The sequence below is a fragment of the Staurois parvus genome, unplaced genomic scaffold (assembly GCF_062004578.1).
Source record: "Staurois parvus isolate SC_StPar_1 unplaced genomic scaffold, SC_StPar_1.0 ptg000635l, whole genome shotgun sequence".
Lineage (NCBI taxonomy): Eukaryota > Metazoa > Chordata > Amphibia > Anura > Ranidae > Staurois > Staurois parvus.
The window spans coordinates 1125430-1139847 of NW_028318431.1; the positions used below are offsets into that span (position 1 = coordinate 1125430).

The 14418-nt window shown below is 45.9% G+C and overlaps 1 protein-coding gene across 3 annotated transcripts in view; it reads right to left on the reverse strand.

Moving 5' to 3' along the window:
• The window catches only part of BLTP2 (bridge-like lipid transfer protein family member 2), a 115961-nt gene extending 113926 nt beyond the window's left edge, over positions 1-2035 (reverse strand). For all 3 annotated transcript variants that reach the window (XM_089693623.1, XM_089693622.1, XM_089693621.1), the window contains exon 1: positions 1868-2035. In XM_089693623.1, coding sequence (XP_089549749.1) covers positions 1868-1935 — 68 coding nt within the window. In that variant the 5' untranslated portion in view covers positions 1936-2035. The remainder of the gene's footprint in view (positions 1-1867) is intronic.
• Positions 2036-14418: the final 12383 nt, after the last annotated feature.

Below are 14418 nucleotides of genomic sequence, written 5' to 3' on the forward strand. Positions count from 1 at the left end.
TAGGGGGCATATATGAGATCTGTATTGGTAGGGGGGGATATAAGAGATCTGTATTGGTGGGGGGGGGGGATATAAGAGATCTGTATTGGCGGGGGGGGGATATATGAGATCTGTATTGGCGGGGGGGGATATATGAGATCTGTATTGGTGGGGGAGATATAAGAGATCTGTATTGGCAGGGAGGGATATATGAGATCTGTATTGGTGGGGGGATATAAGAGATCTGTATTGGTGGGGGGATATAAGATCTGTATTGGTGGGGGGGAATATATGAGATCTGTATTGGTGGGGGGGAATATATGAGATCTGTATTGGTGGGGGGGAATATATGAGATCTGTATTGGTGGGGGGGAATATATGAGATCTGTATTGGTGGGGGGAATATATGAGATCTGTATTGGTGGGGGGAATATATGAGATCTGCATTGGTAGGGGGGATATATGAGATCTGTATTGGTAGGGGGGATATATGAGATCTGTATTGGTAGGGGGGGTAAATATATGAGACCTGTATTGGTGGGGGGGGGGATATAAGAGATCTGTATGGGAGGGGGATATAAGAGATCTGTATTGGTAGGGGGGGATAGATGAGATCTGTATTGGTAGGGGGTGATATATGGGATCTGTATTGGGGGGGGGTAAATATATGAGATCTGTATTGGTGGGGGGGGGGGGAATATAAGAGATCTGTATGGGGGGGATATAAGAGATCTGTATGGGGGGGATATAAGAGATCTGTATTGGTGGGGGGGATATAAGAGATCTGTATGGGGTGGGGGGATATATGAGATCTGTATTGGTAGGGGAGGATATATGAGATCTGTATTGGTAGGGGAGGATATATGAGATCTGTATTGGTAGGGGGGGATATATGAGATCTGTATTGGTAGGGGGGGATATATGAGATCTGTATTGGTAAGGGGGGGGGATATATGAGATCTGTATTGGTAGGGGGGGGGATATATGAGATCTGTATTGGTAGGGGGGATATATGGGATCTGTATTGGTAGGGGGGGATATATGGGATCTGTATTGGTAAGGGGGGGGGATATATGAGATCTGTATTGGTAGGGGGGGGGGGATATATGAGATCTGTATTGGTAGGGGGGATATATGAGATCTGTATTGGTAGGGGGGGATATATGGGATCTGTATTGGTAGGGGGGGATATATGAGATCTGTATTGGTAGGGGGGGATATATGAGATCTGTATTGGTAGGGGGGGATATATGAGATCTGTATTGGTAGGGGGGGATATATGAGATCTGTATTGGTAGGGGGGATATATGAGATCTGTATTGGTAGGGGGGGATATATGGGATCTGTATTGGTGGGGGGGGGATATAAGAGATCTGTATTGGTGGGGGGGGGGGGGATATATGAGATCTGTATTGGTGGGGGGGGTATATGAGATCTGTATTGGTAGGGGGGGATATATGGGATCTGTATTGGTAGGGGGGGATATATGGGATCTGTATTGGTGGGGGGATATAAGAGATCTGTATTGGTGGGGGGGGTATATGAGATCTGTATTGGTGGGGGGGGAATATATGAGACCTGTATTGGTGGGGGGGGGGGGGGAATATATGAGATCTGTATTGGTGGGGGGCTGATATATGAGATCTGTATTGGTGGGGGGGGGGGGGGGTAAATATATGAGATCTGTTGGGAGGACTCCGGTAACTTCCCCCTCCTCCTCAGCCGCACATCAGCACCCCGGAGACACTCGGCCCCTACATGCCATGCCGGTGCCCGGGCTCGGTGCTGATGCCAGGCGGTCTGCAGTGACAGTTCAGCGCCACGTCTGACAGCTCCACCTCGCACACAGCCCCAGGCCGGCTCCGAGGCCGCTCCTCCCGGCACTCACCTTCCCAGGAGCCAGGTGACCACCACCAGCAGCAGGACTGCCAGGAGCAGAGCGGAGACGATCGGCATAGCGCCTACCCGGGAGCCGGGCCACCGACACCAGCCGACCGGTGCCTGCCCGATACACAACGCTCTGGGAGAGCATAAAGAACCCGCCTCCTCCGGGGAGGAGAACCGCTGTCCGGGAACAGGAAGTGAGGGGTCGGAGGGTGTGATCTACTGGAGGCGCCCGATTCTTCCCTTCCTAGAGATGGGGGTCCCCCGGGCCGGGACGGGAGGAAGACAACGATTAGCACAATGACGGGACTAACAACCATGGCCGAATAATAGGAAGCAGCGGTGATAGGGAAGCATGTGAGGGCCACCAAAGGAAAGAATGGAGAAGTGGCCCTATAGGGCTGTCACCCCCAACATCCATATTGGTTTAGGGGCCAGTTCACACTATAGAAATGCAGCCCTGTTGCGTTTTTGCGTGTATTTGGCATGTTCTGGTGCATTTTTATGTGTTGTTGACGCGTTCCAGTGCATTTTTAATGCATTCTGGCTAATTTTTTCCCCTCTATTTTTCTTCAATATAAATAGGGACATGTGCATTCCAGTGTGTTCCGGCGCATTTTTGATGTGTCTTAACGTGTACCAGTACAGTTCTGTGCCAAAAAAATGCAGCCTGTTCTTTTTTTTTTTTCTGCAACCGGAACCCACTGGAATTGCAAGCACTGATGTGAACTATGACATTGACAACCATATAACCTACTTTCTGTGCGTTTTGGATGCAGAAAAAAAGCAACTAAAATGCATGTAGTGTGAATGGGCCCTAAATGAAGTCTGTTCTTAGCCCCGGTTCACACTGCTGTGCCTTCTCAGGCCACTTGCTGCATGACGAGTCAAAACGTTCATTTCAGTGAGCAATCGGTGCGACTCAAGTTGCAGCGACAAAAAGAGGTCCCTGCACTCTTCTGCGACTTGTGCCATAGACTGCGATGTTAAATCACAAGCCGCAAGCATATTGTAAGGAAACCGCAATCAAGTCGCATGACTTTAGGGTGGCAGTAGTGTGAACCAAGTTCAAAGCGATTGTAAGGCTCCATTCACACTTAAGGCTCTTTCACACAAACGTTCCAATCGGTTTTCAGGCGGACCCGATCGGAACCTCCACTCTCCTCTATAGAGCAGCGGGGGTTAGGGTTAGTTCACACTATAGAAACGCAGTCCAGATGCATTTCCGCATGCATGTTTTTGATGTGTTTTGGTGCATTTTTAACGCGTTCCAGTGCGTTTTTTATTCATTCCAGTTCATTTTTTCCCCTCTCTTTTTCTTCAATTTAAATAGGGACATGTGCATTGCAGTGCGTATTGTATGCATATTACTGCATTCCAGTGCAATTCTGTGCACAAAAAATGCAGCATGTTTTACTTTTTTTTTTCTGCAACTGGAACTGCAAGCACTGATGTGAACTATGACCTTGACAACCATATAACCTACTTTCTGTGCGTTTTGAATGCAGAAAAAACGCAACTGAAACACATGTAGTGTGAACTGACCCTTAAAGGACATCCGATCAGATCCGTCAAAAAGGGACGGATTGGGATCCAATTCCCCTTCCGTCTGTCGAATGGGATGAAAATGGACAGGTGGTCTGTTTTCATTCGACCTCCCATTGAGGAGAGCGAGCTGTTCTGTGTCTGCTCTGCAGCAACGGAGCAGACACAGACCTGTCTTCTGCTTTCTCAGCAGGGATCAGCAAAGAGATCCCCCGCTGAGCAAGCAGATGCTCTAAACCCTGCAGCCAGTCTCTGAAGGGAGGGATCTTGCTCTGCTTCAGTATGTCACATTCATGGTTCCCTCAATGAACTGTAGCTCCCCAGTGCCGGCAGCACTCATGCATCCCCAGACCATGACACTCCCACCACCATGCTTGACTGTAGGCAAGACACACTTGTCTTTGTACTCCTCACCTGGTTGCGGCCACACACGCTTGACACCATCTGAACCAAATCAGTTTATCTTGGTGTCATCAGACCACAGGACATGGTTCCAGTAATCCATGTCCTTAGTCTGCTTGTCTTCAACAAACTGTTTGCGGGCTTTCTTGTGCATCATCTTTAGAAGAGGCTTCCTTCTGGGATGACAGCCATGCAGACCAATTTGATGCAGTGTGCAGCGTATGATCTGAGCACTGACAGGATGACCCCCCCTGACCCCCCCCTCAACCTCTGCAGCAATGCTGGCAGCACTCATACATCTATTTCCCAAAGACAACCTCTGGATATGACGCAGAGCACGTGCACTCAACTTCTTTGGTTGACCATGGCGAGGCCTGTTCTGAGTGGAACCTGTCCTGTTAAACCACAGTATGGTCTTGGCCACTGTGCAGCAGCTCAGTTTCAGGGTCTTGGCAATCTTCTTATAGCCTAGGCCATCTTTATGTAGAGCAACAATTCTTTTTTTCACATCCTCAGAGAGTTCTTCGCCATGAGGTGCCATGTTGAACTTCCAGTGACCAGTATGAGAGAGTGAGAGCGATTACACCAAATTTAACACACCTTCTCCCTCTTCACACCTGAGACCTTGAAACACTAAAGAGTCACATGACACTGGGGAGGGAAAATGGCTAATTGGGTCCAATTTGGACATTTTCACTTAGGGGTGTATTCACTTTTGTTGCCAGCGGTTTAGACATTAATGGATGTGTCTGAAATCCATGCAAGTTGTAATGGAACGAATAGAGACAACGAAAATTTTAATCAGTATTTTGTAAAAATGAAACATATTTTAAAAAAGAAGTCGAACCTTCACTGGCATATTGAACCTTTTCAACAATATATACAGGAAAATATCAGCCCCTTGGGCCTTAGAGTCCACGTTTTTCCCACCCTGAGGAATCTATCCCAGGAGTTTAAAGCATCTTGGGAACAGTTGTTAACCAAATATAGTAGTGAATTAATGAGCTTATTGATTGCCCAGCATAAATTAGACTTGGAACAACTGGATCAGTAGTTAACAGCCCTTGCTGTAGCATTTGTAACTCACCTGCTTTTGTGCAATGGTATTGCGCTGAACGGCCTGATCCTCCTCTTCTCAGGTCCCCCACTCACGATCCTGGCTCCTCCTCTTCTTCGTGTGTCCCCATTGAAAGCCATTTGCTAGGGAACACACTCTGCGTGCTCGCTCCCGACCTGTGTGTCTACAGAGCTATGCTCCATAGACACACACAGCAGTACGTAGACCAGCACCCCCATTTCCTCTTCAAGACATTTGATTGACAGTAGCAAGAGCCAATGACTCCTGCTGCTGTTCTGAGTCCCTGTGTGAAGAGGAAGAGAGGGGAGAAGAGATGCAGCCGTGCATAGCTCTGATCTCTTCTCCCCTCTCTTCCCCTTCACACAGGGAAGGGGGAGTACAGGGGAGCAAAAATGTTTTTTTACCTTAATGCAAGCAATGCATTTTTAGGTTTAGTATCACTTTAAGCTAATTCACACCAGGCCATTCCTGCCTGTAGACACCAAGAAACACTTTCTTTTGTTATCCTTAGTTGTTATAGCTGCTACTTAGTACTCCATACTTCCAACTACATATCAGTATCCTGATCCTAATAACTGTTCTTTCCCTGCATTTAATCCATTGAGGGCTCCCCCTACAGTTCTGTTACACATGGCAACCTCTGACATCGTCACCTACCTCTGCTACCTTTTCCTCTATGTTCCATAGTACTGTTAAGACTTCCCTATCAGCAGCATAATCTGACTGACACCAGCATCCATTGCAGGACTCCAAAATAGAAACAGTCTTTTTCCACTCACACAGTTCATTAATTGTCTATTCCTGTCTCAACCATTGCCCAGCCTGATGGTTCCATGCCTGCTGCCCAGGCTGCCTCTGAAGGTCTGGTGCTCGTTGCCCAGCCTGCCTCTGATGGTCTGGTGCTCGTTGCCCAGCCTGCCTCTGATGGTCTGGTGCCCAATGCCCAGCCTGCCTCTGATGGTCTGGTGCCCGATGCCCAGCCTGCCTCTGATGGTCTGGTGCCCAATGCCCAGCCTGCCTCTGATGGTCTGGTGCCCGATGTCCAACCTGCCTCTGATGGTCTGGTGCTCGATGTCCAGCCTGCCTCTGATGGTCTGGTGCCCGATGCCCAGCCTGCCTCTGATGGTCTGGTGCCCGATGCCCAACCTGCCTCTGATGGTCTGGTGCCTGATACCCAGCCTGCCTCTGATGGTCTGGTGCCCGATGCCCAGCCTGCCTCTGATGGTCTGGTGCCCGATGCCCAGCCTGCCTCTGATGGTCTGGTGCCCGATGCCCAGCCTGCCTCTGATGGTCTGGTGCCCGATGCCCAGCCTGCCTCTGATGGTCTGGTGCCCGATGCCCAGCCTGCCTCTGATGGTCTGGTGCCCGATGCCCAGCCTGCCTCTGATGGTCTGGTGCCCGATGCCCAGCGTGCCTCTGATGGTCTGATGCCCGATGCTCAGCCTCCTCTGATGGTCCACTGCTTGCTGCCCAGCTGGACAGAATGTTGAACCCCTGCCTGATGGATCTGTCACTTCTAAGTTTCCATTGTTGTCACATGCCTTGCATGGGTTGCTCATATGGCCTGAGATTCTTCCAGCAGACACCCGGTTCTGTTCCCTTTTACCGTGTATTCTTCCTGTTGCACAGCCTAGCCTAGTGTTGCATGGCAAAGCCTAGTGTTCTGGACAATTCCTCTGTTACTGGTAGCTGCATTTGCCATTACAGCCCTGATAGTAGCGATCATCTAGAGAGCAGCAGAATACCATTTGTGCCCTGCCTTGACTCAGATGAATTGCTGTGACTTCAGGCGCACTAGGGGACCTGGGTTGGGGGTTATTTAATCCTGTTGGCAGGGCATTTTTGCTGGTTATCAGACTTTGATCATAGGGAATCTGGCATGTCTTCTGACAATGGGAGATTTTCTTTTGAAAATAACCAAGGCTGGTTGGAGCATCCAGAGGCCAATCCTTTGGGAAGGGGGAGGAAAACTAAGGGACTGGTTCGCCTGCACTACTGTGGTGCACAGATCTGAAGGCTGTAGTTCCAGTGTCTACCAGCGGGTCTCCCAGTACTTTCTAGCAATTAGTCTTCTTCTGATACTGGCTGCTGTGAGGGTATTCAGTTCCTCCTCTGTTATTCTTTTTTACTTCAGTTGTTTGCCTGCAAGCCATATTCCTGCTTGCTGATCCCTGCCATCTCCTGTACCCTGTATCCTGTTACCCCCATCTCTGATCCCCTTGTTTCCAGTCCTGATTATGTCATCACCCCTCCATTTGTATATAGTGCTTATAGTTAGGTTGTTTGGTTTTGCTTCACTGTCACATTTATTTTTTTCACTTTTGCTTTGTTCACGGTCTGTTGGTGTTGGATTGGTGTTGTGTGCATTAAAAAAAAAAATCTTACTTTAATCTTAGTCTGATTTTAGTTTCCTAAGTGCAGTTACACAGATCTGGTCATCCCTGCTACTGGATGCCTGCAATCAGTATCCCTTATGACCCAAAGGGCAAAGCCTCCCTCCAGCTATCTCTGGCTGCTGCTCTGTACTAATAAGGAAGGTGGAGCCTGGTGTGCATCACTGCCAGGTGCTCAGGGCAGCCAGAGCTGGCCAGAAGGACCACTGCATCTCCAACTCCACTGCAGAAGCTGTAAGGACTGCAAGACTGCATAGTCCTGCTGGGCCACCACCCTAATTTGCTGCAACAGCTAAAGTCTAACTGTCAGAGGAGACTGGAAACCAGGATGTGGCAAGAAAAGGCTGCAGCCTTATACCAAGCCACAGCTAGGTAGTGGAGAACCACTGCCCTAACCTGTCCTAGATTGAAGCTTCCCCACCCAGATCCCATTTATCTCCAATGGCCAAGACCTTCAGCATTATCTACATGCTGACCAGCAAACTCGAATGCAGTTATTTCCCTTAGATTTGTGTGAGATGTACGTGTGCTGTTGGAGCAATATTCAATTCAAGCCTTGCAGACAGTACTGTGGAGGCTTGGGAAAAGCCCACACTAGATTTTGCAGGCCAGGATGTAAAAAAAGTGGGAAGCCCCATTGTCAGAGGAGGCAAGCAACTGGGTGATGGGGATAAATTAGGGAGGTTGGGCAGGGGGTTTTAACTTAAGGGGGAAACCTATCCTATCCAGGTCACAATAGTGTTAAAGCCCCTAATGGCAATTCACCAGCCACAAGATTGCAAGGATAGCAGAACAATATGTACACTAGCTACTTTGTCATAGCCCCCTCACTATGCAAACCAGCAAGTTATTTCTTTGCTGCTCCCTGCCAGTGAGGGTGTGATGCCATAGGAGCAGGTAACTGATTTTCTTGGTGATCCCAGTGCTGACAGCAATTTACTAGTGTAATGATCCTGGGCAGATTGCTAATTTGATTTGGCTGTGATAGACCTGTATAAATACAATACCTTGAATTCATCAAGAGTGTCATGGACCCTTTTTAGAATTGCTTGCAACAGATTCATGTACCAGTCAGGATCAGGTGTATAAATTTGTAGGAGGTGTCAAGAACTAAGGGCGGAGTGTCCGTACCAATGTGTTGCATCAGCTATTGTATAGCTTTGATTTTTCAGACTTACATATAAAAGTTTGTTCTTAAAAGTAAATATCAGTCTCCTTGAGTGAATATTTCACAAATGCCATTGAAACAATATTTGCACATGCTTTCCTCTAATACAATGGGAAAATAGATACTAATGTTGTATATTGAGCAAATGTAAACGATTGGCTCAGCAATGTAAACAATTTTTGCTGTTCACATTGTTTTAGAGAAGTTCTCAACAAACACTGGACCCAGACTACGTCAATAAAAGTCAACAATAGCTTGACTTTTTGGCTTTGTTTAGATTTGCTGTTGGGGGGTGGGAAAAATGCACGGATTGAGCTGCATTTTTGCTGCCTGCCAATTGCCCCCCCCTTCCTTAAAGCGGAACTTGACTCTCAATCATCATGGACTATTTCTAATACTTATGCTGCTAGCATTAGTAAATAGATAGGAAAGTATATCATATTTACTTGTTCTAAATTTTTTTTTGCATTCCTTCATTTACTTCCTGGTTTCCACATCTAGACAAATTATGTAATAGATCCCAGGAGGGGAAGGAGGGTTCTCAGCTCAGCCAATGCCTGAGCTAAGGACAGATGCGTTCCAGGAAGTAAATGCTACATGAATCATCTGCCCTTACTCAAGATGGCTACTGCCAGAAATGCCAAGAAGTGTTTTTCAAAATTTCTCAGCAAAAAAAAAAGCATGGAGACATGGATGATTGGAGGAGTTTGTGTTAAATATTAAAAATGAATTATATAGCATTTTTGGTTAGTGGTCTAGAAGTAGTGGGAGGGAGTGTGGAGTGGTTGGTCTGCACTCTTGAGGATCCTAACCAATTCCCAACAGGAGGCTTGGCATGGAGTCAGGACAGCCCTTAAGAGTGACAGAGCGTGCTCAGCAGCAGGAGAGTTCTGGTGGAAGATGGAGAAGTGAGTGGCTGGAGAGCAGGAGCTTGGATGGGAAAGGGCTCACCTAAAGGCAGGGAAGCTTGGAAGGAGGAAAGTTCAGGACTTCACCGGGCCCCAGAGCCAGCAACACCAATACAGCCAGGGAAGGCCTGACAGTAGCCACTGACCCATCAGCTCATAGGAGAAGGACTGAGTGAGTAGACCTGCACCCCCTGGGCCAGTAAGGGGAAGGAGCAGTCTGGTTGGAAACTGAATTAGCTACTACCCGGGACTATCTTCTCTTAAAGTGACAGGCACTGGGTCTCCTGCCCAGGGATTCACCCAGAACTGCTGGGAAAGGAGTATCTAGGGTGTGGGGTGGTACAACAGGAGATGCTGCTAGCTCTCTGGAAGAGAATTGTTTGCTGTAAGGAGACTTGCATATAGTTACAGAAAGTTTGTCCTCTGTTGCCATTCCCTTGGGCATCCCATACACCCTTTACCCCATCCAAGTTTATATCCCCCTAATAAAATCCAAAAAACAAGCTCAAGGACTGGTTCTGTCTCCTGGATGCAAGTCTGAATGGAAAATGTGTGTTGCCTGGCTGTGCAGGTCTAAAGGGGGACCCAAACCTCAGCAAGTCTTAGGGGGGTAGTGCTACAGTAGAAGGTATGGTATGTGTGGGCCAGCTTTAACCTATGACCCCTAATGGTCTTTGAGTAGGAGTAAAACATGGTCAAAAGGAGACCAGCACTGTTTTCTGCTTTGCTGCACAGCTTTTTCTGTGATGACCTCTGCAGAGAGCAGGTCCAGCTGCTTCTAGCACAGGACATGATCAAATCATTTTCAGTATATTTTGTATTCAAAGTTAGAATACTGATTTAGAGTTTGCTTGGAATGCATAGCATTGCCTGTGGCTGTATTCTGTGTATGTAGACCATTTTTCACCAAGGGAGTCATGTCTGTAATCTCTGCTTCTATGCAAATGCAGAATTGCCTGTGGCTGTTCTTTTTGTCTTAGTCTCTAATAACGTACAAGGAATCTTTTAGTTATGCAGCTCCTTTCCACGTACTTTTCTTATGTTGTGGAATAGTCTGTGTGACACTGGTTAACAAAAAAAGGAAGCGTTTGACAATCAGATGAGTCCTTATTTACATTTTGCCCAGCTAAACATAATGATTTCATAGACATTTTAACACATTTTGTTTGCATATTTTCCTGTAAAGCATCTGTTCATGCATATACTCAAGCTAGATTTATCTTGATGAGCCAATAGATTTTTTTCTTTTGTGGAAACCATTAAGGATCTATACAGACCTGGGGGTTGCAGCAACACATGGTAAAGCACACATTTTACTGCTTGAAAAGAAACCAAATACAGATTAATACTTTCAATCCATAAAACCAACTGAACAAATAATCGTGAATAAATTGATCCCAATATGCTAAAATAAATGTATAAAATTGGTGACAGTCTGTGGTAAGTGATGGATACAGGAGATGTTGGTGACTTCACGTTCCAGGTGGCGAAGTGATAAAAATAGTTAAAATACGCACTCACCAGATGCATATCTTTATATACACATATAATCAATAACCAGAGTTCCCCCTCATGGGATGGGATGGATGAGCTGAACCGCTTGTAAAGGACTCTCCCCCTCTTGGTATTGTTCAGGTCTGGTCAGTGGTCGTCTCTCTTGGGATAGCCACGAATACCACCGTGGAAGCCTCTCAGATATACAGCCTGGGTGAGTTGCACTGAACCTGGCGTTTTCCTCTAGTGTTAGTAGGCGGATGTCAGCAATATGGGAATACCTCCTGTGCCATGGAGTGTGGGCTCTGTCGATGAATTGTTGGCTCACAGGGGAGTCAACAAAAATAATAGCCCATAGTGTAGCATTTTAATAAAAGTAAATGTATTAATCCGCGTGGATAAATGAAAAAAAGTAATAAAATCAAGATTGGTATATTATCAAAAAGTACACTGACCGTACATAGATGTAAAGGAGGTCACCGGACCTATATCAGGAGCCGGTGGCTTGACATCACAGCGTTATTGCCCCTTGGACGCGTTTCGTGCAATTGCACTTCCTCAGCAAGAGATAGCCATTATGCCTGTGCCGTGCGTCACCTCTTTAAATAGTCTGTATTCCTAGAATGATTGTAAAAGACACCGGCGCATGCGCATTTTTCTGCGTTTTCTAGTAACGCACACCAAAAGGTGTGTATTAGCATACCACCATGCACAATTGTGAATCATCTGGGCGTTGTGTTGTGGTATGTTAACAAATTGCTGTGGGTCCAATAAAAACAGTATTGTGGTGGGTTGGAAGCCCATTCAAAGTGAATCGGCTACCTTACAGAAATGCACTCAATACCACACATTAATATGAGTGTGGTGACACCGCAGTGTGGCAGAATTGTCTGAATTAAACCTAAAACTAGCAGATTTTATTTATTAACCCCATGCTGTCCAGGGCAAATTTTAATTAATTTTTTTACACAAGTTAAAATCAGCATTTTTTGACAGCAAATGACTTAGACCCCCACCAAACATTATAGATTGTAAGCTCTAAAGAGCAGGACCCTCTGAATCCTCCTATATTAATCTGTATTGTAATTGTGCTGTCTGCCCTTATGTTGTAAAGCGCTGCGTAAATTGTTGGTGCTATATAAATCCTGTATAATAAAAATAATATAGTTTATGAAAACAGAGGACCTGAAGAATAAAATGGCAGTGGTTGCACTTTTGTATGTCACATAATATTTGAGCCGTTTTATAAAACACACATTTTTTGCGAAAAATACACTAAAATTAATTTTAGTGCACACAAACACAATATAATACCTATTTTTTGTAAAAATTAAAAGATGATGTGTTGAGTAAATACTGTAGATACAAAACATGTTAAAATGTAATATTGCGCACATCCGTGAAATGGTGACAAACTACAGTACCTAAAATTGTCAATAGGCAACATTTTAAAAGCCTCTACAGTTTAGAGTTACATTGTTAGTTAAGTTCCTAGAATTATTGCTCTCATTCTGACATTAATGTTGATACCTCACATGTGTAATGCAATTGCAGTTTACATATGCATGCCAGATCTACACGTGTTTGCATTTGTGTGTTGAGAGCCAAGTTGGCTTGAAGATGTTACACTACATGTGCGCCTGACCTACTGTTTTGTGAGTTGCCGTTTGTCCTTTGGATTTTATAATAAAGGTCTTGTAATACTGCACTTAAATTGTGCCCTCTGGTGTTTGTTTTACTTTGGTTTTAGCCTGGAGATGTTTTACAATCTACAGTCTCTGGCAGAAGCTGCAGCAAGTGTATCTTGATAGAGCAGAGTTAAAACCCTTGATGTACCTGGAAGGACTTTAATAAATCCATGTTGAGTTTAGTTTTATTCTTATTTCTGGAGCAAATTGTTCACTTTTGTGCCATATTTTACTTTATTTGGCTGTACTTCTGTGGATCACAGGAGTGCAGTTCATTCTGCACTCCTGTGACCCATTTTCAGCTGACAGCGGCTGACGTATTTCAGCTGGTCCAGGCTGGAAAGATCCCGACTTTAAAGTCGGGATCCACCTCAGAGTCTAGCTCAGCCTCTCAGCGAGACTGCGGTCTGACAGTCACCGGTCTCTACTCACATCAGCAGTGAGAACTCAACGATCGGCGGTCATGTGATCACTGAGGGACAGCTACAGCATCGGACTGATGCTTTTTCCACCTAGGTTAGTAAACTTTTGAAAAAAAAATCCTCCAAAATCTCTTTTAACCACTTGCCTATCCCTTCGTGTATAGGCCAATTTTCAGTACTGTCGCAATTTGAATGACAATTGCGCGGTCATGCAACCTTGTACCCATTTAAAATTTTTAGCTTTTTTTCATACAAAATTTGAATGACAATTGCACGGTCATGCAACCTTGTACCCATATTAGATTTTTATCATTTTTCTCACACAAATAGAGCTTTCTTTTGGTGGTATTTAATCAGTGCTGGGGGTTCTTTTTTGAGCTATAAATAAAAAAAGAGCAAAAAATTTGAAAATAAAAAAGGTTTTTGTTTGTTTCTATTATAAAATTTTGCAAACAGGTACTTTTTCTCCTTCAGAAGGGAAACAAAGAAACACAGCGCCTCTAAGTGTGTACTGTGAAGATATTTAATAGGAAGAGAAGTAGTAACTCACATCTTATAATTTAAAAGCAGGCTCATTTGTTAGAGGGTGAGACGTCTATAGGTAAATGTTGTGTGACTGATCCAGAGAGGAGATCGATTAGGTCCGCCAGCAGATGGTTCTGTGCAAGTAAAACATGGATGGTAAAGCCTGGTGGAATCTCCAAGGTGTCCGCCAGCAGATGGTGCTGTGCATGTGCAGCATGGATGCTGAAGCCTGGCAGAGTCTCCAAGATCTTGAAGGCTGGTGAGTTTAGGGAGGGGGGAGATCTGTACTGAGGGTTTTTTAGTTGGGGGGAGGGGGATGGGGGGGGTGTCTGTACTGATAGTTTTGCACTGGAGGGGGGATCTATACTGAGGGGTCTGTACTGGTAGCAAAAGGCATAGCTTGAGGGCCCCCAATGCAAAAGTTGACACGGGGCCCCCCCACTACCTTCCACCGTGCGCCAAGATGCTCCCACTATGTGCCAAGATATGATAGCTGTCTCTCTCTTTTCTCTCGCCTGCTGCCGTCTGCACACAAGGTGGGGGACGGCAGACCACACGCTGACCTGTCAGGTGAAAGCGGTAGGTTTGTATGTAAATGAAGAAACTCAGCAGGCCCTCCGACTTCCAGATCCACATACAAGCCCAACACTTTCACCCAGCAGCTCACAGTGTGGCCTGCCTGCCCCCACCTTGTGTGCATGTGCAGGGGTGAGGGAGGGGGGGTACTGTACTGGGCTACGTGGGGGCTGATCAGAGAGCGTGCCACTGCAGATGTGTTTTTTTTTTTATTTTTTAAAACCTCTCTTTTATACTTTATTAAACAGCACCCAGTTACCTCTCTCATGGCCAGGCTGCAGTGATGTGGAGGTGCAGGATATTAGAGAAAGGCAACACCCCCCATTGGTAATGACACACGCTCTCCTGCCTCCTCT